At 41.0% G+C, this 12,009-nt stretch overlaps 1 protein-coding gene across 5 annotated transcripts in view; it reads right to left on the bottom strand.

Moving 5' to 3' along the window:
- MAP3K1 (mitogen-activated protein kinase kinase kinase 1) overlaps positions 1 to 11,537 on the bottom strand; it is a 54,917-nt gene extending 43,380 nt beyond the window's left edge. Inside the window, exon 1 of one of the 5 annotated variants that reach the window (XM_032206688.1) lies at positions 11,482 to 11,537. Coding sequence is in view for 2 of the 5 variants with exons in the window: in XM_032206683.1 (XP_032062574.1) it covers positions 8,375 to 8,415 (41 nt within the window). In the remaining 3 variants the exon portion in view is untranslated. Of the gene's footprint in view, positions 1 to 338; positions 468 to 8,119; positions 8,340 to 8,374; positions 8,446 to 9,252; positions 9,272 to 11,481 lie in introns of those variants that run through there. The other 4 variants (XM_032206690.1, XM_032206683.1, XM_032206686.1 and 1 more) reach the window with 4 other exon arrangements.
- Between the last annotated feature and the right edge of the window lie 472 nt (positions 11,538 to 12,009).

Genomic DNA, 12,009 nt, shown 5'->3' with positions numbered 1-12,009 from the left:
GTCTCTCAGAAATGGGACAATAACTTAACTGAGAAAGCAGCAGTCTCATTTCTTTGAATAGGTGCATTAAGCGCTTTTCAAACCACTACAAAAATACACCACATATATAAGAAAGCAAAAATAAAAGCTAGTTTCCAGGAAATACTGATGGAACCTTAGCTGGGGAAGTGAGTCTGTGCATGAAACAAATCATGCCCTTGTGCCATGCTAATGGACTGTTTATGGAAATACTTTTCGGAACAGCTTAATCTTAGACCAGGTACTAGAACTGGCCTGGCTGTGAACTAGTCACTGAAGACCAGCATCCCTCACTGGATTAATTGCTACACTAAACTTACAGGCAATGGGCTGCAGAATCCATGACTACGGTCACTGCACCCCTCAAGTCCACTTGGATGTCAGAAGATGCAGCCTTTGAAATACAATTGGGCTGATTTCAGTCCAGATCATGCAGGAAAAATGAAGGATGTAACGTCAAACAATTCTATCCTGGAAAACCAAAGACATTGGCACAGTTGGTTTAAGTTACACTTCTAACAACAAATACTATGTGAACATTCAAATAAAGGACTCAAGCTGCATCTCTTTGACCTTTCCTGTCCACAGTGGTGAACGTGTTCTAAAGAGAGCCTTTCCACTTACTTGCGTAGCATGTCTGGGTTAAGCGTTAGCCAGAGAGCCACTCATCTACACAAAACCAGAAAAACTGCTGCACGGTTACAGAATAGCACTGTTCTCACAACTTCTACCAACTGCTCATTCACAACTTCTGAAATACTAACGTAGTTAAACTGAAAGAGTTAAACATTTTTACTCATGTAATTATAGATTATTTTAACAACTGCACAGAAGTATACAGTAACCCAACAAATCCTTATCAAAAATTGCCATAGTAAGAACTAGCTATACTGACCATTTCCCTCACGAGAGCCAGCTTTTTCCACTCCCAGTTATAAAAACATGCCATTTATTTGAACATGGAAAGGGAGTTAACAGTGCTAGACCCAGATTGCATCATTTCCCACTTCCTTTTAGGTATCAAAATGCAAACCTCACCACAATAAGGCTCAGAAATCCAATGAAGCAGACGCTGGACCTTCAGGAGGGAAAGCATGATGTTGCTTCTTGCAAGCGAGCTTACAAGTAAAAAAGAACAAGTTCCATGTAATTGCTTTATTTTCTGAAACTGATTGTAAAGAAACATGAAGAAAGATTGGATAGACTGATTATTACTGACAAATGCTAAAAACCTTGGCTAATAATCCTAACTACAATGAGAAATTCAACTGTAATTATGCTTACCCACTTGATATTTGTGGTTTCAAGCAAGAAAAACTAGTTTTAAGCATTTCTTTAGGGCAAGATCCATAGGCCTGCTTTGTGCCTCCACCAAACCATAAATTTGTCATCACGTTGGCTGCACAAGAAAGCATTTTGAAATCTAGAGGCAATGGTATCTTCTCCCCACAAGATTTACTGGAATTATTTAGGTTAAAAAAAAAAAAAAAAAGCATGTCACGCTTAAGGTACCAGCTCCTATATCACAAGCTATATACTCCCCACAGAGGGGAGACAAAGCACAGCTGGTCCCACTAGTATAACCTGTACAGCTCTTTTGCATAGATGGTTTCACAGATCTTAAAACGCAGCAGTTGCATAAATCGGGTCTTCATCTATTCTTGGCTTTGTTCCAAGCCAATTTACCTACTTACCAGTTGTGCAAATCAGGGAGATGTGTAGACATTTCAGCTTTAAGATCAGAGAAACTTGATTTGAGCTTTGTACAAATGGTAATAGAAGAATTAATTTGTACAGTGGTCTTTCCCTTATAAACTTGTATTGGAACAGAGTAGAATAATTTCCCATTAAGCAAAAAAAAAAAAAAAAAAAAGTAAATGAGTATTTTTTCAAAAACTGTAGGGCCTCTAACGCACAGCTATTTATAGTTTCACTGTTGTATCTTTTGAATCAGGGTTTTAAGTGTGGCAGAAACATAATTTTAAAGTTCTCAAATCGGCATATATCAAAACACTATCAGCACGATCTAGCAGAAGCAGCCTTACAGTAATAAATGCACCTAAATTTAAACACATTTGGTTGTAGAGATTCTGTTAAAGCATGGGGTCCTGCACTTTTTAACACATGCTGCGCTATGTGTTAGATCTTACACCCTTCATTCCACCAAGCTCTGCATGTGCTTTCCTCCCAAGTTTTCTTATTTCAGTCACCCTTTGAAATCTCTCCCAGCTTCTTTGCCGTATATGCATGTGTCTCTGCGTGTACTCCCATCTCCCTCTCTGAAATTCAGTGGATTGGTGTTCTCTCTCTCTAAGCCTTCGCTTGATCTTCTCTAGCTCCCTTCCTCCACTTTCAGCTCCTCTCAGGACAACTGCTTCTCCTACTGCACCCTCTCCAACTAAATGCCTTCCAGTCCTCCAGCTTACTCATTTATCTACTTATTCTCTGTCTTTCAATTACCGGCTTCTCTTTTTCCAGACCCAGCCCCATGTTTTCTTCATGTTGGTATCCCGTCATCTAACGTGTTACCTCTTCTACTTCCTTTCATCTTCTTCCAGGTACACTTCTGTCCTCAAGCCTTTGGTTCCCTACTCTTGACAGCTGTTTTCTTGTCTGAATCACAAATTCAGTGCTTAAAGTTCTTCCATGAAAGCCCAGTCTATACGCAACAGTCACCTGAAGCATCACAGAAAGTCTGTCTTTTTCTGATAAGCACCCGTATCTTGTAAGGCCCATACCAAGCTTTTACACAGCTGAGGGCTACAAGATGCACAGCACTTACTGTGAGCACAGCAGTCTTTGTGCTAGCATAACCCCGCTGCCAGTAGCTTTGTGGGGCTGATGAGCGGAGAAGATTCATCCAGAACACTGCAAGAGTCACATGCCACTCCAAGGTGAACAGAGTGGTAATTTGGTTCTGATTTCCCTCTGAGTTGGGATCAGGCTTTGAATGAAACACAGATTAGCAAAGGCTCACTTACTTAGTGATACACATTGCTTTATCTCAGCCTGAGGCACCAACACCACAAATAGAAATACATGAAAATGGACACTTGCTTACAAAGAACAACAAGCTTATAAGGCACCACAATTGCATTGAGGCTTTACTAGAGATTCAATCACAAGATTAAAACCTGTGTTTTCCCCTAGGTCCCAGCTATTTATGGTTATTTAGCTCTCAATTGTTTCTACATTTGTGAGTAAAGGTAATGGAACTACTTATGAGTACAGACAAGTTGCAGCCTGGAAAGAAACTCGTTTTTTAAAATCGTTTGTTAAATCAAAAAAAGTCAAAGACAATTTGATGAAGTCCCTATGGAACTTAGTCTACATGGTAAAAGCTGACAGATTTCCTACTGGTTCCTCTTAGCAGTCCACATTGTGGGCTGAAAGGAAGCCAAAAACCTAAACTCTCTGGCTGCACTCTTCCTGGCAGACTAGATTCCCAGGGTCTTCAAGTGGCCTGCCCTGGCACTGAATAGCTATTCCCTTTTGCAGTACATTTTAAAATATAGGAATGCAATTCATACGTAGTTGATTTCAAAATACTGAAACCATTGTCCTTCTCCAACTGGCTTCATCGGGCACCCCCACTGCTGGTAGCAGAACTAAAATACTGCCACACACGCGTGATGCTGAGCAAGTCATAACAAGCAAACATTTCAGCATACTAATTTTCTGCAGAGGTATTGAGGGGAATTATACGCTTCAGCATATTTTCTGGGACAAGATGGCTTACCATTGTACCTGAACATGCAGGAACACATGCTCAAGAGACTGAAGAAACATTAGTGCTGTTTCTCTTACAGTACGTACACAACAACTTTCTAAAGAGCTCGTCTATAGTTCAAAATTTTCCAATGTAAGTTACCAATTATACTTGGCAACTTCAAGACCAAATATAATTATACTCTAAATGAGTTCAGGAAGATGAACATTAAACAATTTAATTAGTTTACCATCTAAAATGGGGAAGAGTTTTGGGAAAAGTCAGTACCTTTCTGAGAAATGCTAGAGTCTTCCTAAAGGCTTGCGATGTTATGAGTAAAATTGCATCATATACAGTATCTCAGGAACAGTCAGGGAAAGGTACCACCACCAACAGTTGATGGTACAGAAAGTACTCGAATGAGATGGCATCAAGACCTTTCTCATGGACATCTCATCGGGCAGCTTTCAGCTCAAAGCCTTCCAATATTTGTTTCCCCTTCAGAAGGCGACATCTAGCTTCAACTGTAGAGGTGAAACACGATTCATAGGATATGTTAGGAGTGCAGTCTGCAAGCGCTGATTTCATTTTTATCTCTAATAAAAAAAAAGCTTGATCTGAGAAATTCTTTTGGGCTGAAATAGCGTGTGAAGTAATGCGTATCTCAGGTACAAGGAAGCAGTTTCTGTTTGTTTATTCTACTGATCTGCTGCTTTTGAACCCTTCCTCCATGATTTCCATTTCCAGGAAAGTCACTTGACCCACCTGCCTTTGAAATACATGAGAAAGGAAAAAGCTTTATTTCTGTTATGAACTGAATCCTTCATTACCAACAATAAAGCTGAAATTACTGACAACACAGACACTTTTGAACGGACCTGAAGTCCTTTGGCTTCTGAAAAGGCAGCCAGATGATGGTGTTTCTAAGCAGGGGTAGAAGAGAGCGCTTCCTTAATGCCTGCTGATCCTCTCTTACTGGACCTGCTGTTCCCCCATCACTTTACAGAGCTCTGGTAGGGTCAGAGACAACAGAAAGGCAAGCTGACCTCCAACAGAAAGCAAAAGCAATGGCCAGGCACTACTCCAGTTCTAAATTGCCCTGTTTCGCCTGAACTAAACACTCTGCCAGTCCTTAATATTTCTTCTCCTTCAGCTTGCTGAAGATATCAGCGTATGTCAGTTTATAATACTTAATGCATCCCTACATGAAAGCACCTTCCAACTTTTAACAGATGGAAGGCTTCTTAGCTTAATCCGAAATGTTTCATTACTCAGTCCCTTCATGGGGATTGTCTGCCTGCCTTCCACAAAGGAGGCAGTTTCAGTGTCAGTCTGCGTAACAGTTTTCACAGGGAGAGAAACCATAAAACAGTCACCCAACCTTTTCCGAATCGGTTTGGCACGACGCATTCCCACAATGACAGCCCTGGAGATTATCTGCGCTGGTCTCTGCCTGAGATCCGCGTGGCCTACGGAGGGCCATACTGTGCTCTCCTACAGAAGGCGGGGAGGGAGATCCTTCCCCTCCCTCTTCCCGTAATGCTGATTTAAAACAAACAGCGAGCAACCTGCATTGCTCCACCACCTCTTCCCTTGCTATTCCTCCCTAGCACCTCTGGGAGGAATAAGAAACACACAGCTCTGACTCAGAACAAGTTTTTGCCAGGCCACCAAATGGGAACTGAGTTAACTTCAGGAAGACGTCTGAGGGCGCGAACGGGCCCACGTGGAGCAGGAGATACCGGTGCAGGAGATTCCTGCCCTGCCCGTGGAGGCTGGAAGGAAAAGACAGCTCTGCCTGCCCAGCAGCCTGGGGCCACAGTTGCAGGGTAGGCATGGAAGAGTGGCTGCACTTTCCTCTGCAGCATGGACGAACTACTTTCCATAGCTTGTGAAGGAAACCCTTGCAGAAAGCACACCGCCCCTGCCCTCCCGACCGGCTGGGGCATCTGATGTGCCTGCAGAGCACAGGAAGCCTACTGTGCTGAAACGGTGATTACAAATAAATGCAGAACTTACAGCTTAAAAACAAAACCAACAACACAGCAAACAAAACAAAAAACCCATACAACAAAGTAATGTCTGTTCTGTATTTACGGAAGTGCTCATTTGCTGGAAATACAAGATGTTATTGAAATAACTTTTTGAAAACAAACTTCTGCATATTGATATTTACATTGGAGTTTTAAGAGGAACTCCATCCAGCCCCTCTGTTTAAAACCCAGCTGTTCACATTTCCATTTCGGGTTTGAAATTCCTCAGAATGAACTTTACACAACTCCACGAACCATCACATATGTTTTACTTTATGAACAAATCAGCAAAATTAATAAGCACTATGGATCCTTAATGTGGCAGATACTTCCCTTTTTTTTTTTTTTTTTTTAAAGAACATACTAGCACTATTTCAGTGAGTTTCTGTACTAATCACAACTTCAATATTTTCGCAGATTAAGCAAACAAGTCTTTAGTCATAGGCTAGGCATCTGTACTGATATTTACTTTAGTGGAGAAAAAAAACAAACATTTCAGATGCATTTTAATGGAACATTTATCATTAGATAAGTAATCAGGATTGTAAAGTTAACCTACAACAAGAGGAAAAAATTGGAAGGAATATTAGTATGAGGAAAAAATTGGAAGGAATATTAGTATCATACCAAACAACTCAGCAGTCTACAAACATGACAAAATTAAAAAAAAAAAAAATAGTGCAAGACATTGATAGACTGAAAGAACCGTCCCTGACTACAAATGAGTTTTCAAAGAACACATTTAGCAACCAGAAATTAAAGGACTCTGTCATGATTCAAAACAATTAGAATATTGTCTTAACCATGACAATAAACAAACACTTGCCTGCTAGAGTGTATTAATCTGACAAGGTCAGTAAACTCTACATGAACTGCAAATGGGAGGTCATTGCAAGATTCATCATACAACTCAGATATTTGCATTTCATGTGCCTCTTCAAATACAGGTAAATGTTACCCGTAGGTAGTCGGGAGACCTGATTACCTACTAACCTTTGAAGCTGCCTATTTACAGAATTACTAAAAACAAGTCTGCAGACATTTACTGGTAGTAGCAGGGGAGGTAACACTGAATTTGTTTAGAAAATAAATTTGTTTCTCAAATTAGTATTTTCACACATTAGATTTTTTTTCTTCAACAGTATCCGAGAGGAACAATTCTGAAGATACAAGCATAGTGGTCACTAGGATATACAGAAAAGCCCTCAGGATGTAAGAGTGTTATTTGACAGAAATAACTAGTGAAATGCAATACGTGTTTGTGGGTTAAAACAAGGAGTATTAGTTGCACACCTCTGAGGGTTAACTAACAGCTCACAAAGTGACCTGATCATCACTGCTGACAACTGAGCAAAAGCTCATTTCTGTTTGCTCAAAAGCAAGATGACAGGATGCTCTGAAAAAGAAAAAGAGCACAGAAAACAAGACATCAGATGTGGTTAGATGTCAGTGTGGACTAGCAGACACAATCCATTTCTCCAGTGTTTCACTCCCATCTTCCACAGTGACCCTGGATAAAGTGGTTAATTATCAACAGCAATGTGTCAGCAATAAATGATATGCAATGTATCGATGAGAACCACTATGGAAGGACATAAGTCCCCTGGTGTAATAAGTACATTAGTGGCTATTCCATTACAACCCAGAATATTAGGACAAGGGAGATGAGAACATGCAGGACTATGTAAGATTTCCATCAATGACACAAATAATTTACACTTAAGGGATACAAAAGAAATATACTGAGAAAGTGTGAAACTGAGGTTGTGACTTCAATTCCCATCTCATCTCATAGCAGAGAAACAGGAATACTCAATGACATTCTAACATTACAGAAAAAGAAGCAGAACTCTTTTTGCAAACACCTTCAAGTCCATCGCCATTGGACACAAAGCACTATCAAAAAATTAGGAAGTATTTCTGAGCAAAATTAAGGGGGGGAGTGAGGGATCATTACTGTTGTATTAATACATTTCAAAAGCCATGTCAGTCTCCAGGCAGAAGGTAAACAATTCCCAATTTCAGATGATTTTTAAGCATCAAGTCAAGAGAGCTGTTCCCCCCCCCCCCCGACAATTTTCAGTCAAGATCTGACAAAAATCAATCTTCAAAAAAATCCCTGAACCACAAACAAAAAACTCCATGCAAACAATCCCTCCCACATCCCCTCAAAAAAAAACACAAAAAAACAACACCCCCCCCCCTCATTTATATTACAGGGTAAAAAGAAAAAATCAAGAAGATTCACCACTGAGCAGGATTCTCAAGTTCTGCATGGTGGTCAAGCAGGAACTAGTAAGCTTTTTGGAGGCAGCATGGTAAAGATAAAAAGGGAGGGAAGCAACAGAAAGCCACATACCATTTAACAAGATTCGCCTAGTCACCCAGAGACAAGTAACGAAGCCCTCCTCTTACAGGGTTTCTGTCCACTTTGTCTCAAGCAAAAGAATGAGCTGTAATTCTAGAGTTTTAAGTGAGAGCAGAGCAGATAGACAGTAAAACAAGACGACCCTGGGGTTTTCACTGAGCTCTCCGAGAACACCGAGACTAGCATTAGAAACTCCAGAGCTCACGACAGATCCGTTCTCTTATCACAGCCACTGCTAAGAACTACCTCTGAAAGCTTGTTTGAAGAACAATTACGTGGCAGCGCATAATTTCTATTTTAAGCAAACTGGAGCCAAGTTTCGCGAATACTGGAAGCCAGCAAAAGCCAACAGCGGCATTCCCACAGTCACCCCACCCCTAGCTGCTTGCTTCCACTCCCACCTCATCCTCTCACGCACCAGGATAAACTCTTGCACAGCTGCACCATTACCTTTACTCTGACTTCAAACAATAACAAACGCATCAGCGCTCCAGAAGATCTTCTGAGGTTCAAATCTATCTACAGAAGGACAAACTGATCATCAAAGATGTGTTGTAATTGACAGAACATCTCGCAGCTTTGGGAAAGGCCTGGTTCCGCATGTCTGCCCCCAGGTATCCATCTCAGTAACAGCACCTAGACTTCCCTCAGTGACAGTGAAGACTGGATCTTTAGTATCACTAAATCCAACCAGACAGAAAGCTCCAGATTAGTTAGTTACAATCTATTTACTTTGCATAGGAACAAAGAAACTGCCATAGCAGATCAAGCCATTTAAGCAGAACCCTACCACTTGCAATAACTAAGAGTGATAAAAATCAGACATGGGAGAGGGTGACCCTCTTCCAAAAATACTTTCGAGCCACAGAGCACTGAAGAGGTAGGAAGTGGAATTTCTCTCACAGGAGGATTCAGCTTAAATTGGAAGCAGAAAATGTGGTGGCTTATTTAAGCAGCCAGTGAAAAATATCAAGAGTTATGAAAAGCAATAAAACACGCGATTATATTTTACATTAGCTGAAAATAGCTACAGTAAATAGGCTATATATTTTACAATAAGTACGATCTGACAACGGGAGCCAAGACAAGTATCATTTCAGTGGAAAGAAAAAGAAAAATCAAACCTTCACTAGGCTGTGCTCTGACGGAACTTGCTCACCCTGTTCCCACCTCGCTGCCCAAACCAGTGCTCTGTTAATGCATTCGTGCACTCCTTTAAAGGTGCTACAATTTGTAACCAAACCCCAGACGAGCAAGCTTTTACCAGTACTCCTGTACTTGTTGTCGAAACTTTGCTTTCACTGTGTTTTTACTGTCTCTAGCAGGCGTCAAACAGGAATTGCAGATAATACAGCATAAATATCTACACAGGTTTTCTTGCAGCTGAACCCACAAGCTTGCTGTATCTAGCACATACATTCTGAAATTGGAACACTAAATTTTCATGCAAGTCACACAGTGCATGGTTACTGTATAAAGAGAAGACAAATCACAGCATTTCCTGCTTTTTGTTTCTATAAAAATGAGGTTATGGCAGCATAACCAACACTGCACCCAGGAATGCAGTAAGTTACCTACACCAATTTTAGACAAAAATAAACATCACTTGAACTGTCTGAACATTTTAAAAGAACATCGTTAAGATCACACAGGAGGAGGTGCATTTTGCCTTCATGGATTTCCCCCCAAATCAGAAGTTACAGCTTAAGTTACAAGAAATCTTAGTACAGTTACCACTGAACTCATTGTTAGGACCTATTTATATAAATCAAATCATTACACTGCCATGGAATAAAAGGTTCTAATGTTTTACGTGGAAGCTGCATTTCCTAGTAAAATAACTCCCTTCTCCTCCTACAGTGGTATAAAGAGATAGCTTACAATGTCACAGCTTTTAGTGAAAATGTGATCTGCTCTTGTGACAAACAGAGCGCTTGAGAGACTGAAGAAAAAGGGTAATATTTACATTTATGACTTAACAGCAGAGTCAGTTTCCCTTTTCAGCTTCATTCTAAGGCTCATGCAGGTCTTCCCGCACAAACAGAAAATCTATTTAGAAAGTAAGTGACTGTAATACCAAAAAGACTGACAAGGGGACTTTGGAGCAAGTACAGCATCTTTTAACGAGCAGTAGATCCTTATGGGAGAGGATAACTGCTCTATTTAAAACCAGAACAGAAAACCTCCACACATTATTTTGATCACGTCCTTCAGCTTGCCTCTTAATAAGTGTCTGGGTAACAACTGCATGTACTGACTTATTTAACGTGTAATATGCTAACTGCATACTCACATAACTCACAAACAAATAACCCCCTCCTTTGGCTAGAACAAGTTAATGAAATCACAACAAGGGCAGAGACGTTTTAAATTCTTGATATAGCCTGACAAAGTAGTACTTATCTAACATCTGTTTACTAGTAACAGGACATACAGAATTACTGAGATATTCCTTAAATCCTTGTGTAGAGTATTTCTGAAGGACACTTACAATTAACACTGCCATGTATTTTCAACCATACTCATGATAAATTCAAAATAGGCCATCTCTGAAGAGACATATAAATAAATAAGAGACAAGCAGTTGCCATTTACCATCTTCTGTGATTTGTGAACATTCCTAGTCAAACGTGAGAGAGCATTTGGGTGGGGGAGAAGGGTTATAACTTGCATGCACACTCAAAACACTAACTTGTCCAAATGTAGGTACTTTAAAGTAAGCAAAATTGTCCATGCGAAAGGAAAAATTCCACAGCTGCTCTGTCATTGCTGCCCTGGGACTGACTAGCAAGGATGGAGTCAATATTCCTGCACTGATGTGACATACATTGACCTTCCCGAATCTCTAATATTCAGCCTAACTCCCTCTTAATATTGCCATAAAACAACAATTTGTATTACAAGATACAGTTCATTATACCTTCATGACTTGACAGAGGAAAAGATGGTGCTAAAGAGTCAGAATTAAGTTACTTGCTAAAATCCATACGTGATTTTTTACCTTCCTGAAACACTTCAGATTTCCACTAATCTTTCTATAACTGCAGAGGGACTTCTTATCTGCTAGGACCCCACCACATCAAGTATTTTCTCACTGCCCTAGGCGCTGACCAAAATTCATCCGAATAGCTCAGAATTCATACAAACAAGACGTTGGTCTAGAAGACAGCTCTTACTACAGCTTTTCCCACGCAAGTTAACCTTTAAAATATATCCTTAAGGTTTAACCGGCATAAGACACAGCCATAAAGAACACACACCATCTGTTAAACCGGGGAGCGCACTTCTTACGAGGTTTGAATAACGAGCCAAGCAGTAAGGCCTCTCATTAGAACAGGTCTCTTGATGCTCACCCTGAGTCCTTAAGCCACCCAGCGCCTTAGGAGGCACCCGTAAGGAACCACCAGCCCCACACCATCGGCCTCACACCCTCACCGAGCTGGCGAGGGCACATGGCAGGCACCTCAGGGCTCGGGGCTGGTGGCGACCAGCAGGCGAAGGCAACAGCATGAAGGCAGTGCCCAGGCTGCGCTGCGAAGCCGCTTCGCTAATTACCGCTTCGCTAATTATCGCTTCGCTGTTACCACGTCGTTTCGCTCCGAAATAAGCGCGGACGGGGCAGTGCGGTGGGATTTCCCCTCTCTATGGCTAAGCCTCAAGGAAAAAAAAAAAAAAAAAAAAAAAAAAAACAAACAACAAAATGAGTCCGGCAGTATCGCGAGGCCGCGAACCGGCCTCAAGACCTTCCAGAAGTCCCTTTAAAAAAAAAAAAAAAGGAATAAAAAAGGAAAAAAAAAAAAAAAAAAGGGGGGGGGAAAGGAGCAGCAGCGCTGCGCAGCCAGCTGCCGGGCAAGCCGCGGGGCACCGGGCGCTGACAGCTG

This window comes from Aythya fuligula, chromosome Z (assembly GCF_009819795.1).
Source record: "Aythya fuligula isolate bAytFul2 chromosome Z, bAytFul2.pri, whole genome shotgun sequence".
NCBI classification, from domain to species: Eukaryota; Metazoa; Chordata; class Aves; order Anseriformes; family Anatidae; genus Aythya; species Aythya fuligula.
The sequence above is the reverse complement of the archived record's forward strand: the minus strand, read 5'-3'. Positions and strand labels throughout refer to the sequence as shown.